This window comes from Cuculus canorus, chromosome 3 (genome assembly GCF_017976375.1).
Source record: "Cuculus canorus isolate bCucCan1 chromosome 3, bCucCan1.pri, whole genome shotgun sequence".
In the NCBI taxonomy this organism is placed as follows: Eukaryota; Metazoa; Chordata; class Aves; order Cuculiformes; family Cuculidae; genus Cuculus; species Cuculus canorus.
This window is the reverse complement of record NC_071403.1, coordinates 43542091-43559053: the sequence shown is the minus strand read 5'-3', so window position 1 is coordinate 43559053 and position 16963 is coordinate 43542091. Positions and strand designations below refer to the sequence as shown.

At 36.6% G+C, this 16963-nt stretch overlaps 1 protein-coding gene and 1 long non-coding RNA gene across 3 annotated transcripts in view; one reads left to right on the top strand and one right to left on the bottom strand.

Annotated features, from left to right (window-relative positions):
- HBS1L (HBS1 like translational GTPase) overlaps nucleotides 1-15495 on the top strand; it is a 57199-nt gene extending 41704 nt beyond the window's left edge. Inside the window, exons 9-19 of one of the 2 annotated variants that reach the window (XM_054061491.1) lie at nucleotides 855-972; nucleotides 3688-3834; nucleotides 4489-4563; nucleotides 5315-5432; nucleotides 5621-5689; nucleotides 8756-8860; nucleotides 10841-10931; nucleotides 12447-12555; nucleotides 13147-13247; nucleotides 13666-13810; nucleotides 14891-15495. In XM_054061491.1, the coding sequence (XP_053917466.1) occupies nucleotides 855-972; nucleotides 3688-3834; nucleotides 4489-4563; nucleotides 5315-5432; nucleotides 5621-5689; nucleotides 8756-8860; nucleotides 10841-10931; nucleotides 12447-12555; nucleotides 13147-13247; nucleotides 13666-13810; nucleotides 14891-14902 (1090 nt within the window). In that variant the 3' untranslated portion in view covers nucleotides 14903-15495. Of the gene's footprint in view, nucleotides 1-854; nucleotides 973-3687; nucleotides 3835-4488; nucleotides 4564-5314; nucleotides 5433-5620; nucleotides 5690-8755; nucleotides 8861-10840; nucleotides 10932-12446; nucleotides 12556-13146; nucleotides 13248-13665; nucleotides 13817-14890 lie in introns of those variants that run through there. The other variant, XM_054061492.1, reaches the window with a different exon arrangement.
- A 216-nt stretch (nucleotides 15496-15711) lies between these two features.
- On the bottom strand, nucleotides 15712-16778 carry LOC128851635 (uncharacterized). The gene is made up of 3 exons (XR_008448994.1): nucleotides 16471-16778; nucleotides 16228-16358; nucleotides 15712-16117 (listed from the first exon to the last, which is right to left on the bottom strand). It is a non-coding gene; the product is annotated as an uncharacterized LOC128851635 (long non-coding RNA).
- Nucleotides 16779-16963: the final 185 nt, after the last annotated feature.

Below are 16963 nucleotides of genomic sequence, written 5' to 3'. Positions count from 1 at the left end.
GAAGATAAATTGTAATTATTAAGGGAAGAGTTTTCTGAATTGATATTTTTAATTGATCCTGTTTTCTCTTCACTTTAAGTTTTGTATTATTAAAGAAAAACTTTCTGGAGTCATCTATAAATGTTTGAGGGGCTAGGAGGAGGTTATTTTATTGTGTTTCTTTGTCATTGGGGGTAACGTATTTTAAGTATTTGTGCTAATGTGAGAAGTTTTGTCCTTCGAAAGTGCCTATCTGCCTTTATTGTCTATAAAGGGAGATGCAGATGACTAACCTAGATACCAATATGTGTGTGATAGGTGTTTGCATTTGGTCGAATGAATCCTATCCCATCTGCTGTGCAGAACGTGTGGTTGTTAGTGAGATGTGGAACTGAGTCAAAGCACTCCCAATTCCTCCTTGATAATCAGTAGTTCTATGTGTGAATCTTTGCGAATGTATAGTTGAATTCCTACAGTCCTATACCTTCTATTATTTTTTTTTTCAATTCTTGGATATGTTTCTATTACTCTATGATGCTTTTTTTCTGAAGAGCTAAGTATTAAAAGTAGAATTAGTAGTGATTAAATGCACAGTACAATTTTCATGTTCTCGCTGTGCATGTTGGGACATGGTCTATGGGAGCTAGTATTGTGAATTCTGGCTGTGTTCCTTCATAACTAGAGTTCTTGAAAGGCAGCTTTAGAGGTCTGCTTTTCCAGCAGGCAGGTTTATTTCAGTGTTTTTATGAAGGCTAAATAAAATGAAAGCTTTGGAGTGTATAACTTCATGATGTGTTTTTAATAACTTTACTTTAGGTCTCTGTGAAGCTCTCAAAGCAGTTTTAATGGTGCGTTGCATGTATGCTTTGTTTAAGGGGAGTGACAATGGATGTGGGTATGACCAAATTCGAGACCAAGACTAAAGTGATTACACTGATGGATGCTCCAGGCCACAAAGACTTCATTCCAAATATGATTACGGGAGCCGCACAGGTAGAGATGGTCTCAACCTCTTTTTCCAATAGCATTATAACTTTTTCTGAAATTGATTTTCTTCTTTCAAAATCTAAGATGAAATGGAGCTATTGATGGTGCTAAGGTGTCTTTGAGGTTTTTGTGAGTTTTCTAAACTTAAAAATTAATGGGTTTTTTAACTTTAAAGGCAGTTGCTTTTCTTTTTTCGGGGGTGTTAGCTTTTTGGAGGAGAGTTTTATTAGGGAAGTAAATTGAACGCTAAGCTGCAGTATGATAAAATCAGTGTTGAGCTTTGGAAGCTATTCAGATGTGTCATGTGTCTACTCCACAAGAAGTTCTGTGAAAGTGGTCTGGAAGGTAAAAATTTTAAATGGTTTTGAGTGTAAAGAAAGAAATGGAGAGGTCAAAAAAAAAAAAAAGGGCATTCTTCTGTTTAACGATGTATTTTATATAGAGTGAGAAAACATAACAAAGTCCTGTGCAGAATATGTCTATGTTGTCAATCGCACATTTGCAGAAACTACATGCCACTTGCTTTACGAACAGTAGGTAAAACCAAAAGTATCAGGCAGTATTCATGGACTTCAGTACAGCACTTACCATTCTCATATAGGCTAGTTATTTAATTTATGGGAATAATAAATCGGAGGAGGGGAAGAATATCACGTGGTTACATGAAATAAAATGTGTGAAATTTTTCCACTTCAAGGCACCCTTTTTTAAATATTAGAGTTGATTCTCCAAAGTAGAGAGGTGTAATGAAAGACGATTTTTTTTCCGAAGCTAAGCTACCGTGTCGGGGTTTTTCTTCGTGCATGTCATTACAGTCTGAAATGTGAGTTGTATCGTAAGATCTCAGTAAGGATGGGTACTCTTAGTATGATTTTACAGATAGAGGACTGTACTGTAGGAAGACTGGTTTGCCCCAAATTATGCTCTTAGGCTCTGCTCCAGAGCTAGAAGAATTCAGACCTTGTGACCGAGTGGTTAGGCTGTAGAATAGTCAGAAGTTTGCAAATTCTGGTGTAGAGCGTGTAGTCTTCTAAATTGTGGAGCATATGTTGTAGGAAGTTCATTAGTTTTAAAATTAGAAATGAAACTTTAGTTTCAGAACAGTGGAAAATGTTGACTTTGTCACACCATTTTCTTTACAACTTGAATTGATTTGTCTTTTGCGGGAGACGTGATACAGGCAGAATTGTTAAGACTTGCAGATCCACCAGCAGTCGTGTCAGTTCAGCAGAAGATGGAGCTGGCCAAATAAGACTCGATTTTCCTGTGTTCCTTCAGCTCTCAGGATGGTGAGGGGCCTGTCTATTTGAAACCTGTTAAGAAATCACTGAAACTTTGCAGGTATCTGTTGCCTATTAGAGTAGGCTCAGTGCTGAAGCAATGAGTGGAAGAAAGCAAACATGGAAATGGCTTTGATGCCTTTTTATTGTGGAGAATTCTGTTAGGAGGTGAATCCCCAACTGCTGTTATGCAAAATGCAAATCAGCCTTATCAGGGCCAGGATCTGTCCTTTGATATGTACGGTTAATTCACGTAAGTCACAAAGATTGGGTTTTATATTTTAGAAAATACAGGATGTCATTTTTTTGAGGGAGAAGTTCACTGCAATGCACTTACGAGGCTGAGAGCTGTGGGGAAATTCATCCATCATCCTTTTCCCGTTCTCACACTTGTGTTGTCTCTGTATGAGCTGTGGGGATTTCACACCTAGGACAAGGCAAGGGGAATTCAGAACCAGGACAGCGTGCTGTCTCTTTCCCTCTGGCATCCTGAAGCATAAGCATGTCAGGAAAAGGAGAAAGTACCACTTTTTCTTCTCCTTCGCGTTACGTCTGTCTCATCATTTCATGAAATTGTCTTGCACTTGCCTTTTGGCAGCAGCACCTTTATTTTTCGCGTCTGTTGCCGTTGCTTGGTGCATGATGGTCTGTCTGGCCAAAGCAGAAAAAATACAAGAAATATTAGCTGTGCTTAAGGCTAACAGCAAGATCTGTGGATTTTCCCTGTGCTTACTTGATGACTTTTGTGAATGCTGTAGACTATGTAAATACTTACTTCTTCTGATTGCTGTGGCAGAGTTTGCCTAGATGATAAAGTAGGCTACTTCAACTTTTCCACCTTGTGATTTTGGCATGCTCTAGTATTGAGTGGGCTGTGAAGCATCCACATTGAGGGTATGGTTGCCTGTTGATACGAGTTGTGTAGTGAGGTGATTTATCTGTAATTTCTGTAGTTCCTTACTATGAAGGTGTCCAGACTGAGGCAGGAAGAACTAGACATTGTGTTCGTACCTATTCTCGAGCTTCTGGAGCATGGGCCACTTTTGTTTAGTTGAAGTCTATGCAGAACAGCCATAGAGGGGTAGTTCCCAAAACCAATAGTGGGTTTGCATTCAACAGAAATAGCGTTTATGAAGTGAGGTGAGACAGTGCTATAATGTATCTGCTTGTGACAGCTAAAGAAAAGCTCAGAAAAATGACCCAAGTGAAACTGGTGCAGAGAACTAGAGTTCCAATAACTCCAAGAAGCACAACTTTCATAAGAACTTTCATATCTCACTGAGGTGGACATGACAGGACTGAGCAGCTTAAATGACATTTGAAGCATGTCAGAATTCCTCCCATGTAAAGAATATTTTGTGTGAAATGTTTTATTGCTATATTTACCCAGATTATTTCCACCTCTTAACCACTTTTGATTGTTTTTCTTTTTTTAATCTAGGCTGACGTGGCTATTTTGGTTGTAGATGCTAGCAGAGGAGAGTTTGAAGCAGGGTTTGAGACGGGTGGACAAACTCGAGAACATGGATTATTAGTGCGCTCTCTTGGAGTAACACAGCTGGCTGTTGCAGTCAATAAAATGGATCAGGTACACGCTTTATTTTTTCATTTAATTGAAGGGAATTTATCTAGGATCTTAGACCTTAGGTTTAAGGCTCGATATTGCGAAACTAATAATAAATTATTTTTTTTTTTTATTCTTGACTTTGCAATACTTTTCTTTTTATTTATGTGTGTATTTTCAAAGCACACAGAAGAATAGTTTTGGTGCTAAAATGAATAGGGGTCCCTCTTGTACTTAGGAAAACCTCACATAAGCCATTAACCTAATGACATCTACAAGGGCATGTTGGTAAGTCATTCAGGTCAAGACTCCAAGAGCTTTGAACCTGTAAGGTGTGTTACATATGACTAGCTGTGTTTTAGATTATTAATGTATATCTGTTCTTGCTGAATCTGAATTTTATGTAAACTTAAAAAAAAAATGCTGTCTAAGGACAAATCAAACTAAAACTTAATGCTTGCAAGTTAGGTAGGGTGTTCTTTACTGTCAGAAATTGTTACTGTGTATGCTCTTTTGCATTTAACTTTGAATCCACTTGGAAATCTCATATTTATAAATTAGTTGGTTGCTGTATTTGGAGAATAGCTACTGGTGCTAGAGTTGATGACATGCTGCTGTATGTTTGAGTCGTGGTTAAAAATCTACAATTTTATTATCAGAATCTATTTTCTATCTTAGGTCAATTGGCAACAAGAAAGATTTCAGGAAATAACGAGTAAACTTGGTCAATTTCTTAAACAAGCTGGCTTTAAGGTAATGTATATTTCTCAGGTCTTTGTTGCTTTGTTTAGGCATTTATTTAGAATGAGCTTTTCTTACAGCCAGGTTATCTCATGATGCTTCCCTGCTACTATGCGTACACATAGTATAGCAGATTCACTTTCTTACTGGTAGGGTGTGCACTGAGCCCTGGAAAAGGTTAATCAGTTCTTTAATACTGTCATCATCTTTGTTTAGGTCTGTTGAATCTTTGGGCACTCATTTGTAGTGTCGTGGGATTGTTGTCTACAAAGCAGGACAGACCAAGGATCATCTCTCTTGATGTTCAGCATTACATGAATTATGGTAGAATTTTACACCAGAGCTGGTGTCAGTGTGAATTATGAACTCATAAGAACACTCTCCTTTCACCATTCTGGGTTGTTCTTACATTTCCTCAGTTCCAACTACTATCCATTTGGACTGACTGTGGCCTTCCTGAAAACCAGCAATTCCAAATGAAGTTTTGCCTGTCAGATGTGGAATTGGAGTTTGTTACCTGAACTCAGTTTCTAGTTGTTAATGTTGCTGTTGTCACGTTTAAATATTTCCAGCTCTTTGGAGCACTTTAATAAGGCAAGAGGTAAACATGTATCCTCTGAGTAATCTGCCTTCTCCAAGGGAAATACAAATGTGTGAACTGTTCTGTTATAGCTTGGACTGGTAATATTGAAAAAATGCACCTCTTGCTTCTGCTAGAAGGTCCTGTTGTTAATGTATTCTTAACTTCTGTTTTCTTAAATAGGAATCAGATGTGACATATATCCCAACGAGTGGCCTTGGGGGTGAAAATCTGGTAACAAGAAGTCAGTCAAGTGACCTAACAAAATGGTATGAAGGAAAGTGTTTGTTGGAGCAGATTGGTGAGTACAGTTTTTTGTATTTAAAAACTGTACCTTTAGTCCTGTGTGTATGTCAAAACTTATATTTGGGGGGAAATGAGGAGCAAAGTCTTTGGAATGCAATGCTGTTGATTTATCCCTATGTGAGAAGTTGTTGAGATAGTTGTTGAATACAGAAATTCTAAAAGGTCTTCCCATTTTATTTGCAGATTCTTTCAAGCCACCACAGAGGTCAGTGGATAAACCATTTAGATTGTGTGTTGCTGATGTTTTTAAAGGTTGGTAGGTTTTATAGTATTTTCACCATCATTTCAGTGATATTTAACACAAAAAAAGTTGGAAAAAAAGATCTAAAAATAGGACTTAAAATAGAAGCTTTATTTGTGCCAGTAGTCTTGAACAGGAATAGTAGGTGTTCAAGCACTGCTCTTTGTGGAATTTTAGATTTTTCTGAAGGAGAAACACCACTGGAAAACAAATTGAGGGAGAAAAAGTCCACGAGTGGCTAACGGACTATGTAATCAGTTGATAGTTCTCTGGAACAGAGCTTGGAGATTCTCTTTACTGAATTGGTTCTTGTTGCCTAAACAAATGTTTGTTGAACTTCTTACAAGTGTTGTAGCAGTTAATAATGATAAATTCCTTCATTTTCATATAAACGTTTGTGGGGAGAGGTGAAAGAAAAGGGTGATGGTAGCGAGACTGTTATAACCAGACAAGGATTTAATGAAAGGTAGCTAAATATTCTCTAGCAAGTAACTATAACCAGTTTTTATTCCCATCGTCTGGAGAACATAGAATGCCTTGAGCCCTTAAGGTTTCCATCATAAGCTTAATACTTTTTGCAGTTAGATGCATTTACATTTACAGATAGTTTAAAAGAAATAAGGTTTAAAAAACTGTCCCATTTGAAACTTCCTGTAGGTCCCTTGAGAAATGTTGCAAACCAATTGACTGTATGATTTTAATGATTGTATACATTTGTAATCAAATATTAATATTGAAATTAAAGTTTAAAACACAATTTTACTTTATAGGGTGTTTATTGGGGTGATACAAGAAACTAGATCAAAATACTGACTGTAATTGGAAGAATCAGTTTTGTGCAATTTTGATGTGGGTCTTTGAGAAAACATTAGATGCTCCACATACCGTGGTTTGGCTGACTTCTGGTACTGAAGAGATAAAGATAAATATTGGAACCTTGCATGAGAATTTACGCTAGTTTGTTGCCACTAGTTTCATCATCATTAATTTTGTGAGCTGTGGGAAAGTGTGTTAGGATTATTGATTAAGATCTTTCAAAATCTTTTCAAGATCTTTTCAAGATCTTTCACAACATTTTTGTGGTAATAATAATTTTTGTGCTGAGCTACATTTCACAGAATGAGCAGTTTTGGTCAAAGTCTGATTTTTTTGCTAGAAGGGACTCAATTTACATAGACAGTGTTTAGCACTAAATGTGGCCTTTTAGGTGTTTTTTAGGCTATTTTTTTCTTACCTTGTGATCTCAAAACTTAATTGACTTGGATGCTACCAGAGGAAGTACCTGCAGGTACAAGTACATAAAGCAACAGTTGTTCGCAGCTCTGTTCCAGTGCCTGTGCTTGCTGAGGAGGAGCTGTCCGTAAAAGCGTGTAAAAAGTGAGAGTGCCGAGTGTACTCTTGCATAGTTTGGAAAACCCCTTTCTTTATTAAAGTTGCCCACACATATGATTCATCTATCTCAGCATGGTTTTAGCTGTTGTCCTCCATAGCCGTCCTAATATTGTTTACAGGCAAACTGTCTCCTGATCCAGGAAGTTCCTTTTAGTTCTTTCACTGCTGCACCAGTCTCCACTTACCATATTATCATTCTGACTAGGGTATAACTTGAGCTTAATTCAGAAATGTCTTGTCCAGCAACCAAATCCTGAGGACAAAGAATATGTCCTGGCAGAACCTGAGTACCATGATATACAGAAATTGGGTCATTTTTTATGCCTTGACTCTGTCTCCAATTGTCCGTTTTATACGTATATTGATTTCATGGGCAGCTGAAGGAATTTGAGACTTTGCAGGAAGCAATCAGCATGAGAGAGAGTGAAGCTTCAGACACTATGCCAGTTTATCAAGCCAGAATTGGTGATGTTGTGAAAAAAAGAGAAATGTTCTCAATTGTGCTTGGGAGCCTGGAACCGGTTCACCTTTCTGGATGCCTGCAAATGCTCACAGGTCTAGCTTCATGTTCTTTAGTGTAGAATATTGAGGTGAAATTGGTACTATGACTTGGAGATTCTTTTTCTAGCAAGTATCTGTTTCTCAAGTTTTCTGTTCTTTTGACATCTGATGCCATCCTGTTAATTCACTGCATTAATTTCATTTGCTGGAATGAATAGAGGAAAATTAACTTGCAAGCATACTGGTAGTATTTTTCCAGCTAGATGGCTGGAAGCATTCATCAGCAGTGGTGATGAACACAAAAGAACAGGTTGGTAGTATATGACCTCAAGATTTGAGATCAGCTTGCTCTTTTGAAGTCAGCTTTAAATTAAGCCTTTAATCTAATGTGACACACAAATTACTAAGATACTTGCATATGTTTGTTATTTATATGGATACTGAAAATGTCATTGCAGAACCCCTTCAGAGGATTCTTTTTGAATACTCCTGCCAACACGTGTGAAGGGTGTGAGGCATTTCTTGAGGTGCATGTGCATAAATATGCATTTGTAGCACATTTATTGAAAATAAATGACTTATCATTCAAATAATGAACAGAGTATTAGGACATTGAAGAAGAAAAACAATGCAGGTCTTTTATTCAGAAGCACTTAAGTTATCCACAATTGTCATAGCTCCTCATTTTAAATAAGAGTGAATCGATCTTTGGATTTTAAGAAGCAAAAGTAAAATGTAGACAGAACATGTAGGATTCTTGTTCAGTTGAACAGTAAACAGTGTAGGAATTTGTACCTGTATGCATGAGAAATTTTGAGATTTTTTTTTTTATCTGTAGTGATACTGGAAAGGTGCTAAATTGAATACAATTGCTAGGAATTAAGGGGTTAATGTACTGTTGAAAAACTAAAAAATGTTTCTTCATGTATCTGCATTTGTTCAAAGAAGGATATTTCGCCCTTAGTTCTGAAAAACATAAGATCTAGAGGTTTTGAATTGAATGTTTCATTTTCATGATGATGCACAGCTGGCTAACTTGCAAGTACTGAACACTCTTCTAGGGGAGGAGGGGAACCTGGCTTCATTATATAAGAAACTATCTATGCATTGCTGAAGGGCTAACTTATGATGGGATATTGATCCAATTTTGAAGTTGTTTGAAATTATTACTGTGTTTATTACAGACCAAGGGTCAGGATTTTGTGTGACTGGTAAAATAGAAGCAGGCTATATTCAGGTTGGAGAACGACTTCTGGCAATGCCTCCTAATGAAACTTGCACTGCAAAAGGTACAGTCTAAAGAAGTGTGTTTACTTTCAGGTCAATACTGGGCTAGAAGCAGTTACTGAAATGGTAACAGACTGTCAAACTGATACTAACTGTCAAACATAAAATGTGAAAGCATAAAACGGATTTCTTTAGATGTGACTGGGTCTGTATAAATATGTCTATGAAATTTTGCATGTTTTTTTTTTTTTTTTTACCATGTCAGATAATCCAAATGTTATAGCCTCATGACTTTTGACATTGTTTTATGGAGAACCTGTAAAAATATCTGAGCTCCAACAATGTCTGTAAAAATATGCAGTACAGGAGTGATTAATATTCAGCTTTGCTATGGAGTGTTACTGCTGTTAGCAAGTGTGAGGACGTTGAACAGCCTTTGTAAATTAATCTTATGAATTAGATGTGAAAAAACTTGAGAATTAAGTCTCTGCTGTTTGATATTCTTAAGACTTGTTAGTGATCCTTTCATAATATAAAATCTTTCAGGATATAGTTGTCATGAACAACTACAAAAGAGAAGAAAATTGGATTTAAATTTCAATACATTCGATTTCTGGAAAGAGGAATAGCTAAATCAAGACATTAAATCTTTAGCTGTTTCCTGATTAAGCTTGCTGTCTTTGTACTGCAGAGTTGGTTTTGTTTCATATGCAGACAGAAAGATAAAATTATGATTTTTCTACATTGACCAATGAATAACAATTAAGTCCTCAAAGCAAATGAATAGGTGTCTGTATCTGACTGTTTAGCCGGAATTCAGCAGTGTGCTGATTCAGCTGTCCTCTTCTGTTCCAGTAGCAGCTTGTTCAGTGCTAATTTGGGAAGCTCTTTAGTATGCCTGTTTATATGGTTGTAGGTACATTGTTCACACACACAGGAGTGTTAAAATAATGTGGATGAATATTGGTATCAGACTACTATAGTCACTGCTCCACTTTGGGAGTGGAGGAAGTAGCATGGAAAAACGTATGTTTTGTCTGAGTATTCCCAGTGATTTTTCTTTTCTACTACTCCTCATGTAGCTGAAATGCAGCTGAAGGTTGAGGATATTAGTTCATTAAGTATGCATTATTTATATTTAATGTAAAGAAGAGATAATGTAATTTATCATACAATACTTGCTAAAGGTAGTGTGCACATTAGGATTCTGTTTTTTTATTTCAGGAGGCTGAATTTCACTTATTCTGTGAGAATGACACTTATCTGTGAAATAATTATCGACACTCCTTAAGAAAAGAGTACCTAACATACTTATAGTTGAATGATGCTTTCTGGCTTGTTTTTGACAAGTGGTTTTGGGAACGCATTTGCAAATCAATAAATGCAATCTGTAATGAAATAGAACTAGATCCTATGAATACATGCAATATTTATAAAAAATGGAGTTTATTTTGTTTCTTGGTGTTGACCAGAAACCTCAGAATGTTAAGTCACAAGCAGTTAGTTTTGTCCTCACCTACCACCTATGTTGTTTTTAAAGTGATTAAAATACATCAAAATCAGAATAAAATTAATTTTAAAGATGCTTTCTAATAGACGCGATGTCATGAACGAAAGGCATCAGTTACGCTTTTTTATGAAAGAGTCAGCAAACCCACTTAAGGTAAATGAAAGTTGACATGGTACCATTAAAGTATATGAAAGATGCGGTCTAGGGTGTGCGTGTGCCTCAAAGGATGGGTGGGGCAGATACGGAGATATTAGTACTACGGCATTTTCAGGACTGCGTCATCTGTGCTGTGTGACAAGTGCCAGGTCCCCTCTTCTGGCTTAATTAAAGCCATGTTATTGTGCAGGGTGGAGTGAAGGGAAAAAAATGCTTCCTCAGTCTTCTCAGTTAAAAAGCTTTTACTCTCAATCCATTCATACTGAAAATTGATGAGTGATGGTTGATGAAGCACAAATGGCCCAAACAGAGCTGTTTGTTTGTAGCTCAGAACCTAGGTACTTCACTGTGAGGTTCTGTTATTACTCATTTCCAGGAATCACACTGCACGATGAACCAGTTGATTGGGCTGCAGCAGGAGATCACGTTAGTCTCACTTTGACCGGCATGGATATCATCAAAATCAAGTGAGCAAAACTGGGTTTCAGTCTAAGTAACGGTTTGTTTTTAATGAAAAGCTTTGTAACTATTACACTTAAAAATCAGCGGTTTACTTGAAGAATGATGTGGCTACCAGGATATTTAAAACTGAAGTGATGCATTTCACCTGGCTTGCATGTACAAACGTTGGAAACATCTGCTACATGTCCAACGGCAACCTCAGAAGAATACTGTTAGTTTTCATACTTCACCCTAGTGCTGACTTTGGTAACCTTCAAAGCCTTTTTCTTTAAGACTTGTCCTTGGACATTTTAATTGCCAAACAAAGTAAGTCCTTATTGCTAAATGAAACAAAAGGTTTTTGAAGAACTTATCAAATCATAAATCATGCTAACAAAACAAATCCAAAAAACTGCCATTGTGTACCAATAAGTAAATCTGGACAAGTGGAATTGATGGAAACTGTTTATTCAGCCATTTAGCTGCTTCTAACATTTGTCTTGGTAAATGTTATGCTGTTATGCTGACCCTTTTTTTGGGAGTTTGTTACATTCAATGAGACACTGCAAATCTCTCTGTTTTGGTCTGGAGGTTTCATGCTAAGTGTTAGACTGATATAAGTATCAGTTGTTCAGGCTAGGAAATTGGATCCATAATTTGTTCCAGTTGGACTTAAGACAGCAAACTTTTAAGCTGCTTTTTGAAAGACTCCTTGCATTGATAGTTATATAAATTCACGCTCTGTTTTTATGGAAAAAATACAGTCTTTTTTGTATTGCCATTTCATAATGGGGTGTGATTCTCTGTGGTAAATGGTATGGGGAGGAAGATCTCTTAGATTGTTGAATGAAGGCTTGGCTCAATTTGTTACGTTGGTGTCATTCATGTTTTGGAGATGTGTGTCAAAAAAAGATAAAGAAGTTTTAAGTCCTCTTGATATTGATGAAATTTGAATGCATCTGATGTATATGGTTAATCATGCTATTTCTTCTCTTCAGTTGTGTTTTTCTGGATGGGGTTAACTTTCCTTTCTTTTTAGAGGGTTAAAAAAACTAGTTACTGTGAAAAAGTTGTGACTGTTCTACCTTAATGACTTGTAATGAGCAGCAGCTTTTTTTGTGTCTACATGTAGAGTTGTTTGATAACGAATGCTACTGAGAAGTAAAGTTTTGAGTACCCTGGTCACTTTGTTCCTTTATCCACAAAACAGTTGAGTTACAGGCAGCAGCAATGCAGTTTTGGGCACTCTGCAGTATTTTATGCTATTCATCTGGGACAATTAATGTCTGAGTGAAAATCTTAATTCTTCAAAGTATCTACACACAGGAAACGGTGACATTTTTAGAAACTGACTAGCAATGGGTGTAATTGTTCACTGAACTAGACAGACCTCTTCATGCCATAGGTATTGTCTAGGAGTTATAGTAAAGTGGTGGGGTCTTTGCTTTGCTTGTCTTAAATATTTATCTTCAGCACAGTGATTAGCATTTGTTTGTCAAGATGCATATCAGTTTCTTTTGTTCTCTTCTCTTTCCTTGTAGTGTTGGTTGTGTATTTTGTGATCCCAAGGAACCCATTAAAGTTTGCACTCGTTTCAGAGCTCGGGTTCTCATCTTCAATATTGAGGTTCCAATCACTAAAGGATTTCCTGTAAGTCCCTGTGAAAGTTCCCTAGGGCTTTTCCTCTTCATATTTGACCTCCCTAAAAATGAGGCATTTAGGATTCAGAAGTGGTTCTGTCTTTCCAGAGGAAACAGATTCTTCTGTAATTTGGACAGATGTAAGGAGCTACCGTGGCTGCTTACGTATTCTTACTGGCTTTTAATACATAGCCAAGCCATTTCAGAGAACAAGTTCCACTGCAGTAGGGCTAGACTGTCCTTTAGAAAGCTCACACCTTTTAGGAGTATAGTCATGCACTTAGTTTTTAAGATACCTTTTAAAATAAAAAAAAAAAATCCAGTTCATTCTACTGAACTGCACTGAAGTGGCAAAAGCAAAATATTAAAGAATGGAAGATGTATATACAGTTAAATAATACATGACCTTTGTGTTGCATCTGTAGAGATCGCAAGGGTTAGGAACAGTTGCTGAATGTGTGAGGTAGACAGTCGTTTGGGAGAAGATTTATAAGCCTTTGTTTAAAATATCACTGTTAAAAGAAATTGGTGTTTTCAAGTATTAACACTTAGGATTTCTGATTATTGTAGAACGTTTAATAACTGAAAAACATATTTTTAGGTGCTTTTACACTATCAAACTGTAAGTGAACCTGCTACTATTAGAAGATTGTTGAGTGTCCTGCACAAAAGCACTGGTGAAGTGACAAAGAAAAAACCTAAGTAAGTGTTTTGAATAGCTAATAATTACTCAAGAAATGGGCTGACTTTTTGTTAATATACAATATACCAAGGAGTTTTATTATGAAATAATAATGTATTTATAAGAATGTGCTTTTCTTGCTTTAGTTGATTTCTTGGTTAGATTCCAGAGTGCTTTACAAAGTGAAAAACCTGCTGCCCACTTGATAAAAGCTGAGTATCTGAGAAGTAAAATGACTTGCTTAAGATCTTTTGCAGGACTGGGAGTCAAGGAAAAATTACGACTTCTACAGAGCAATTAATTGTCTCTTTTTTAAATCAAAAGTGATTACTATAATTTTAGGTTTTTAAGTTGTATTTTTTCCATTTATTCACTGTTTTCTTTGTCATTTATGTATGCATATAGTTATAATAGAGTATTCTGCTTATTTACCTGCAGGTTCTTGACTAAAGGGCAGAATGCTCTAATTGAACTGCAAACTCAAAGACCGATTGCTCTAGAGTTGTATAAAGATTTTAAAGAGCTTGGGAGGTTTATGTTACGCTACGGTGGTTCCACTATTGCTGCAGGAGTTGTCACAGAGGTATGATATTTTTGTAATGGACTTTCTATACTGAAATGAATGGTGTTAACTTTCACATTTAACATTTAATTTTTATGGTTAAGACCTGTTCTACACCCTTTGGCCTGAGATGTGTACTTATTCTGCTGAAAAAGAGACAGTGCTTCAGCAAAATGTAAGGAAAGCTTGCCGTGGTTCTGTTCAGTTCATTATGAGCAAAAATTACTCTATTTAGAATTTTTGAATGCTGTGCATTCTTCTTTCCCCACAGCCCCTAGGTAAAAAATAGGCCAAACATACACCAGTCTTTCTGGAATCTAATTTTCTATATCCTGGAAGTAGTTTATAAATAAGAAATATTGACCGTTTTCACTTTGGCTAGTTTTTGTGCCAGGTCTTTTCCTGTTAGCATTAAAGGGAATTGTTTGTTGAATTCTTACTGATGCTTACAAGCGTTTTCTGATGGGTAAGTGAGAGGAAGCAAAAGCTGTGGGACTAAATAGAAAGGTTTTGCCTTCTATTAGATGGAAAACATATGAATGTCCCTCTTATGTCACATTAAAAAATCTTGCTATGATTTTTGGATTAGAATTTAAGTTCTAATTCTAGGCCTGAGGGAGAGCAATTTAGTCACATTAACCAAGTTCTGGTACTGAGACCTCAACCTGAGTCCTTTAATGTCTAGAGAACCTGGAACTAGAGTGTGAGAATTTCTGTTTTCTTGTGTCTGCGGGAATGATGTCCTAGACCTGTCAGAGTCTCTGGGCCTTATGGGGCTTTAATGCTTGTAACAATCTCTGGTCTTAAATAGGATTCAGAAGTAAGGCTTTAATCTTGTACTCATTTTTCATTAATTTAACTTGAAGTGAATGGGGTCCACTTTAGATCTATGATGCCAAATGTTTGTAGAATTGGGGACTAAATAACTCTTGATCGTTATTTGGGAATTACTATTTTAATACTCATGATCTTGTTCCAAAGGATATATATTTTTTTTCCCCCCACGGCAACTGTATCATGTTAAAAAAAGTTGTGATAATTTTACAGTTTGTACTTTGCTTTTCACCCTAGGGTTTTATTTCTATTTGTGTTTATTTTTAGATTAAAGAATGACAGTGGTGCCGGAACTTGAACTGTTCAACCAAAATGCAATGAGATATCAAAACTTCTGTTTAAGAATCCAGTTACTTCAGTTGAAGGAACAAGTGCAATTAACTGCAGAGAAGATCATGACAAAAGTTACATCGTGTAAAATGTCTGGGGAGAGCCCTTCATCAGTCTCTCCTACTGCAGAACAAGATGCCAACTGACAGGGAACTGCTAATGTTGCGCTTCTTGATCTCAAGAATATCATGTGTTTCTCCACATGAAATTCAGCCCTTAGAGCTAAATGGAAAAATCTTTCAAAGTTGAATTAGAGAAAAAGATGGTGAATCATCATGAAACAAGGTCATTACTTCCAGACATAAATTGTTTACATATTTTCTTTGATTTGCTTTTTTCTGCACATTAATTCAGTAAAGTAACTCTTCTAGTCTAATATATTTTTAGGTTCGAGTTGAATGCATATTTGGGGGAAAAAAGAACTATTTACTTTGGTTTCAAGAGAATGGCATGTACTGTTTTCCTGGGATTGTTTTCCCTCTCCCAAAATTTATTTAAATAAAAAGTTTTCTTTTGCTGTGTAGTGGAAGCTGTGCCAACATTGGCTAGTTTTATTTTTTAAACTGTAAGAATAATAAAATAACTTCATCTGAGCATAATTTTTCTCTCCTTCATCTTTTGTTGTTTAAACATTTCTAAATTGTGTTAAATCATTCTTCACTTTCCATAACTCAGAAGTTTCAGAGTAAACTTATGAGTTAAAATGCGAAACTGGCACGCGACTTGTCTTTCTGTGGAAATAATTTCAGTTTTTCTCATGGTACTCAGTGCAGCTACTGCGCATACACATCCCTTTCATTGAGACAGTGCTCTTTTCAACAAAAACTGGCAGTTTAGTCTTGGAGTGTATTCTAAAGCCAGATTGTTGTGCTTATTCAAGCCTGTAACTCCTTCATGCTTTTCAGTTATAGGGCAGGCAAGACCTAGCAACTGAAAAGGGGTCCTTCTCTCCAGAATAAGTTCAGGACAGACACATTTCACTGCAACTTGGAATATCTTTATTTAATAGGAAATGTAAGAAAGCCCTCGGGTATTTCAGGACCTGTGTGCGAGTGCAGGCTGAAGATAACTCTGCTTTGACCGTAGTTTGTAGTATGAGGAAGGAACTGAAGTACTTGCTTCAGAGCATCAGTCCTCTAGAGTTAACTGAAGTAAAACTGTGCCCTGCATAATGGAGAACACAAAAAGCCTATGATTGTTATTTAGTTCAAGGTCATGTATGGTCCATACCTATTCTTCCCACGTAAGTGTAAGGTAATTTCTTTTGCATTCACATGTTTTAGCCCCGGTTCAGCAGATACCTGCGCTTGACCACACAGATTAGTAGTACTGCGGGCTGCATGCATATATGTAGAAGTATCAGCACTGTTTTTTGTGGAAATGACTTTTGTAGAATCTTATGAATCTGAAATACATGAAAACCTGTTGCCAAAACCAAAGCTTATGAATTATCACTATTTGTTATGTCTTTTTATAGTCCAGAAATTACATTTAAATACTTAAGCATTACAACATACCAGCTGTGAAAGTTTCAGTGCACTTGTTGGATTCCAGAGATTCGTATTGCCAAGTTCCTGCGTTGAATCTACTTGAACTTTCCTTCAAACCTTGGAAGATGTTTAGGTTGCTTTTAAGTCAGGGACAGCTGAAGTGTTATAGGCGGAAGAGCATGTCTTCAGTTTTAAGACTTCAGTAAATTCCTTGTGTTTGTAGATAAGGAAGTGTGATAGGGGATGCACCTCTGATAACCCTTCTCATACATGGTTGCATTGAATTTTGAGACTCAATATTCTGTGGCAACAGAAAAGCTACTGCATGCTTTCCCACTTTGTAGCTTGGGAGAGTCAGAGGTATTACCTAATCCAGTTTCAACATGACTGCGCTACCTTTCAGCACTGGTTTGAACTTTGACCAGAGGTGCTGGTTAGTTAGTGCATAAATAATCTCTTGTTGTGCAACAAAAACATATTACCTTTATTTGATAAAAGTATGTTTGGCTGTTGATCCACA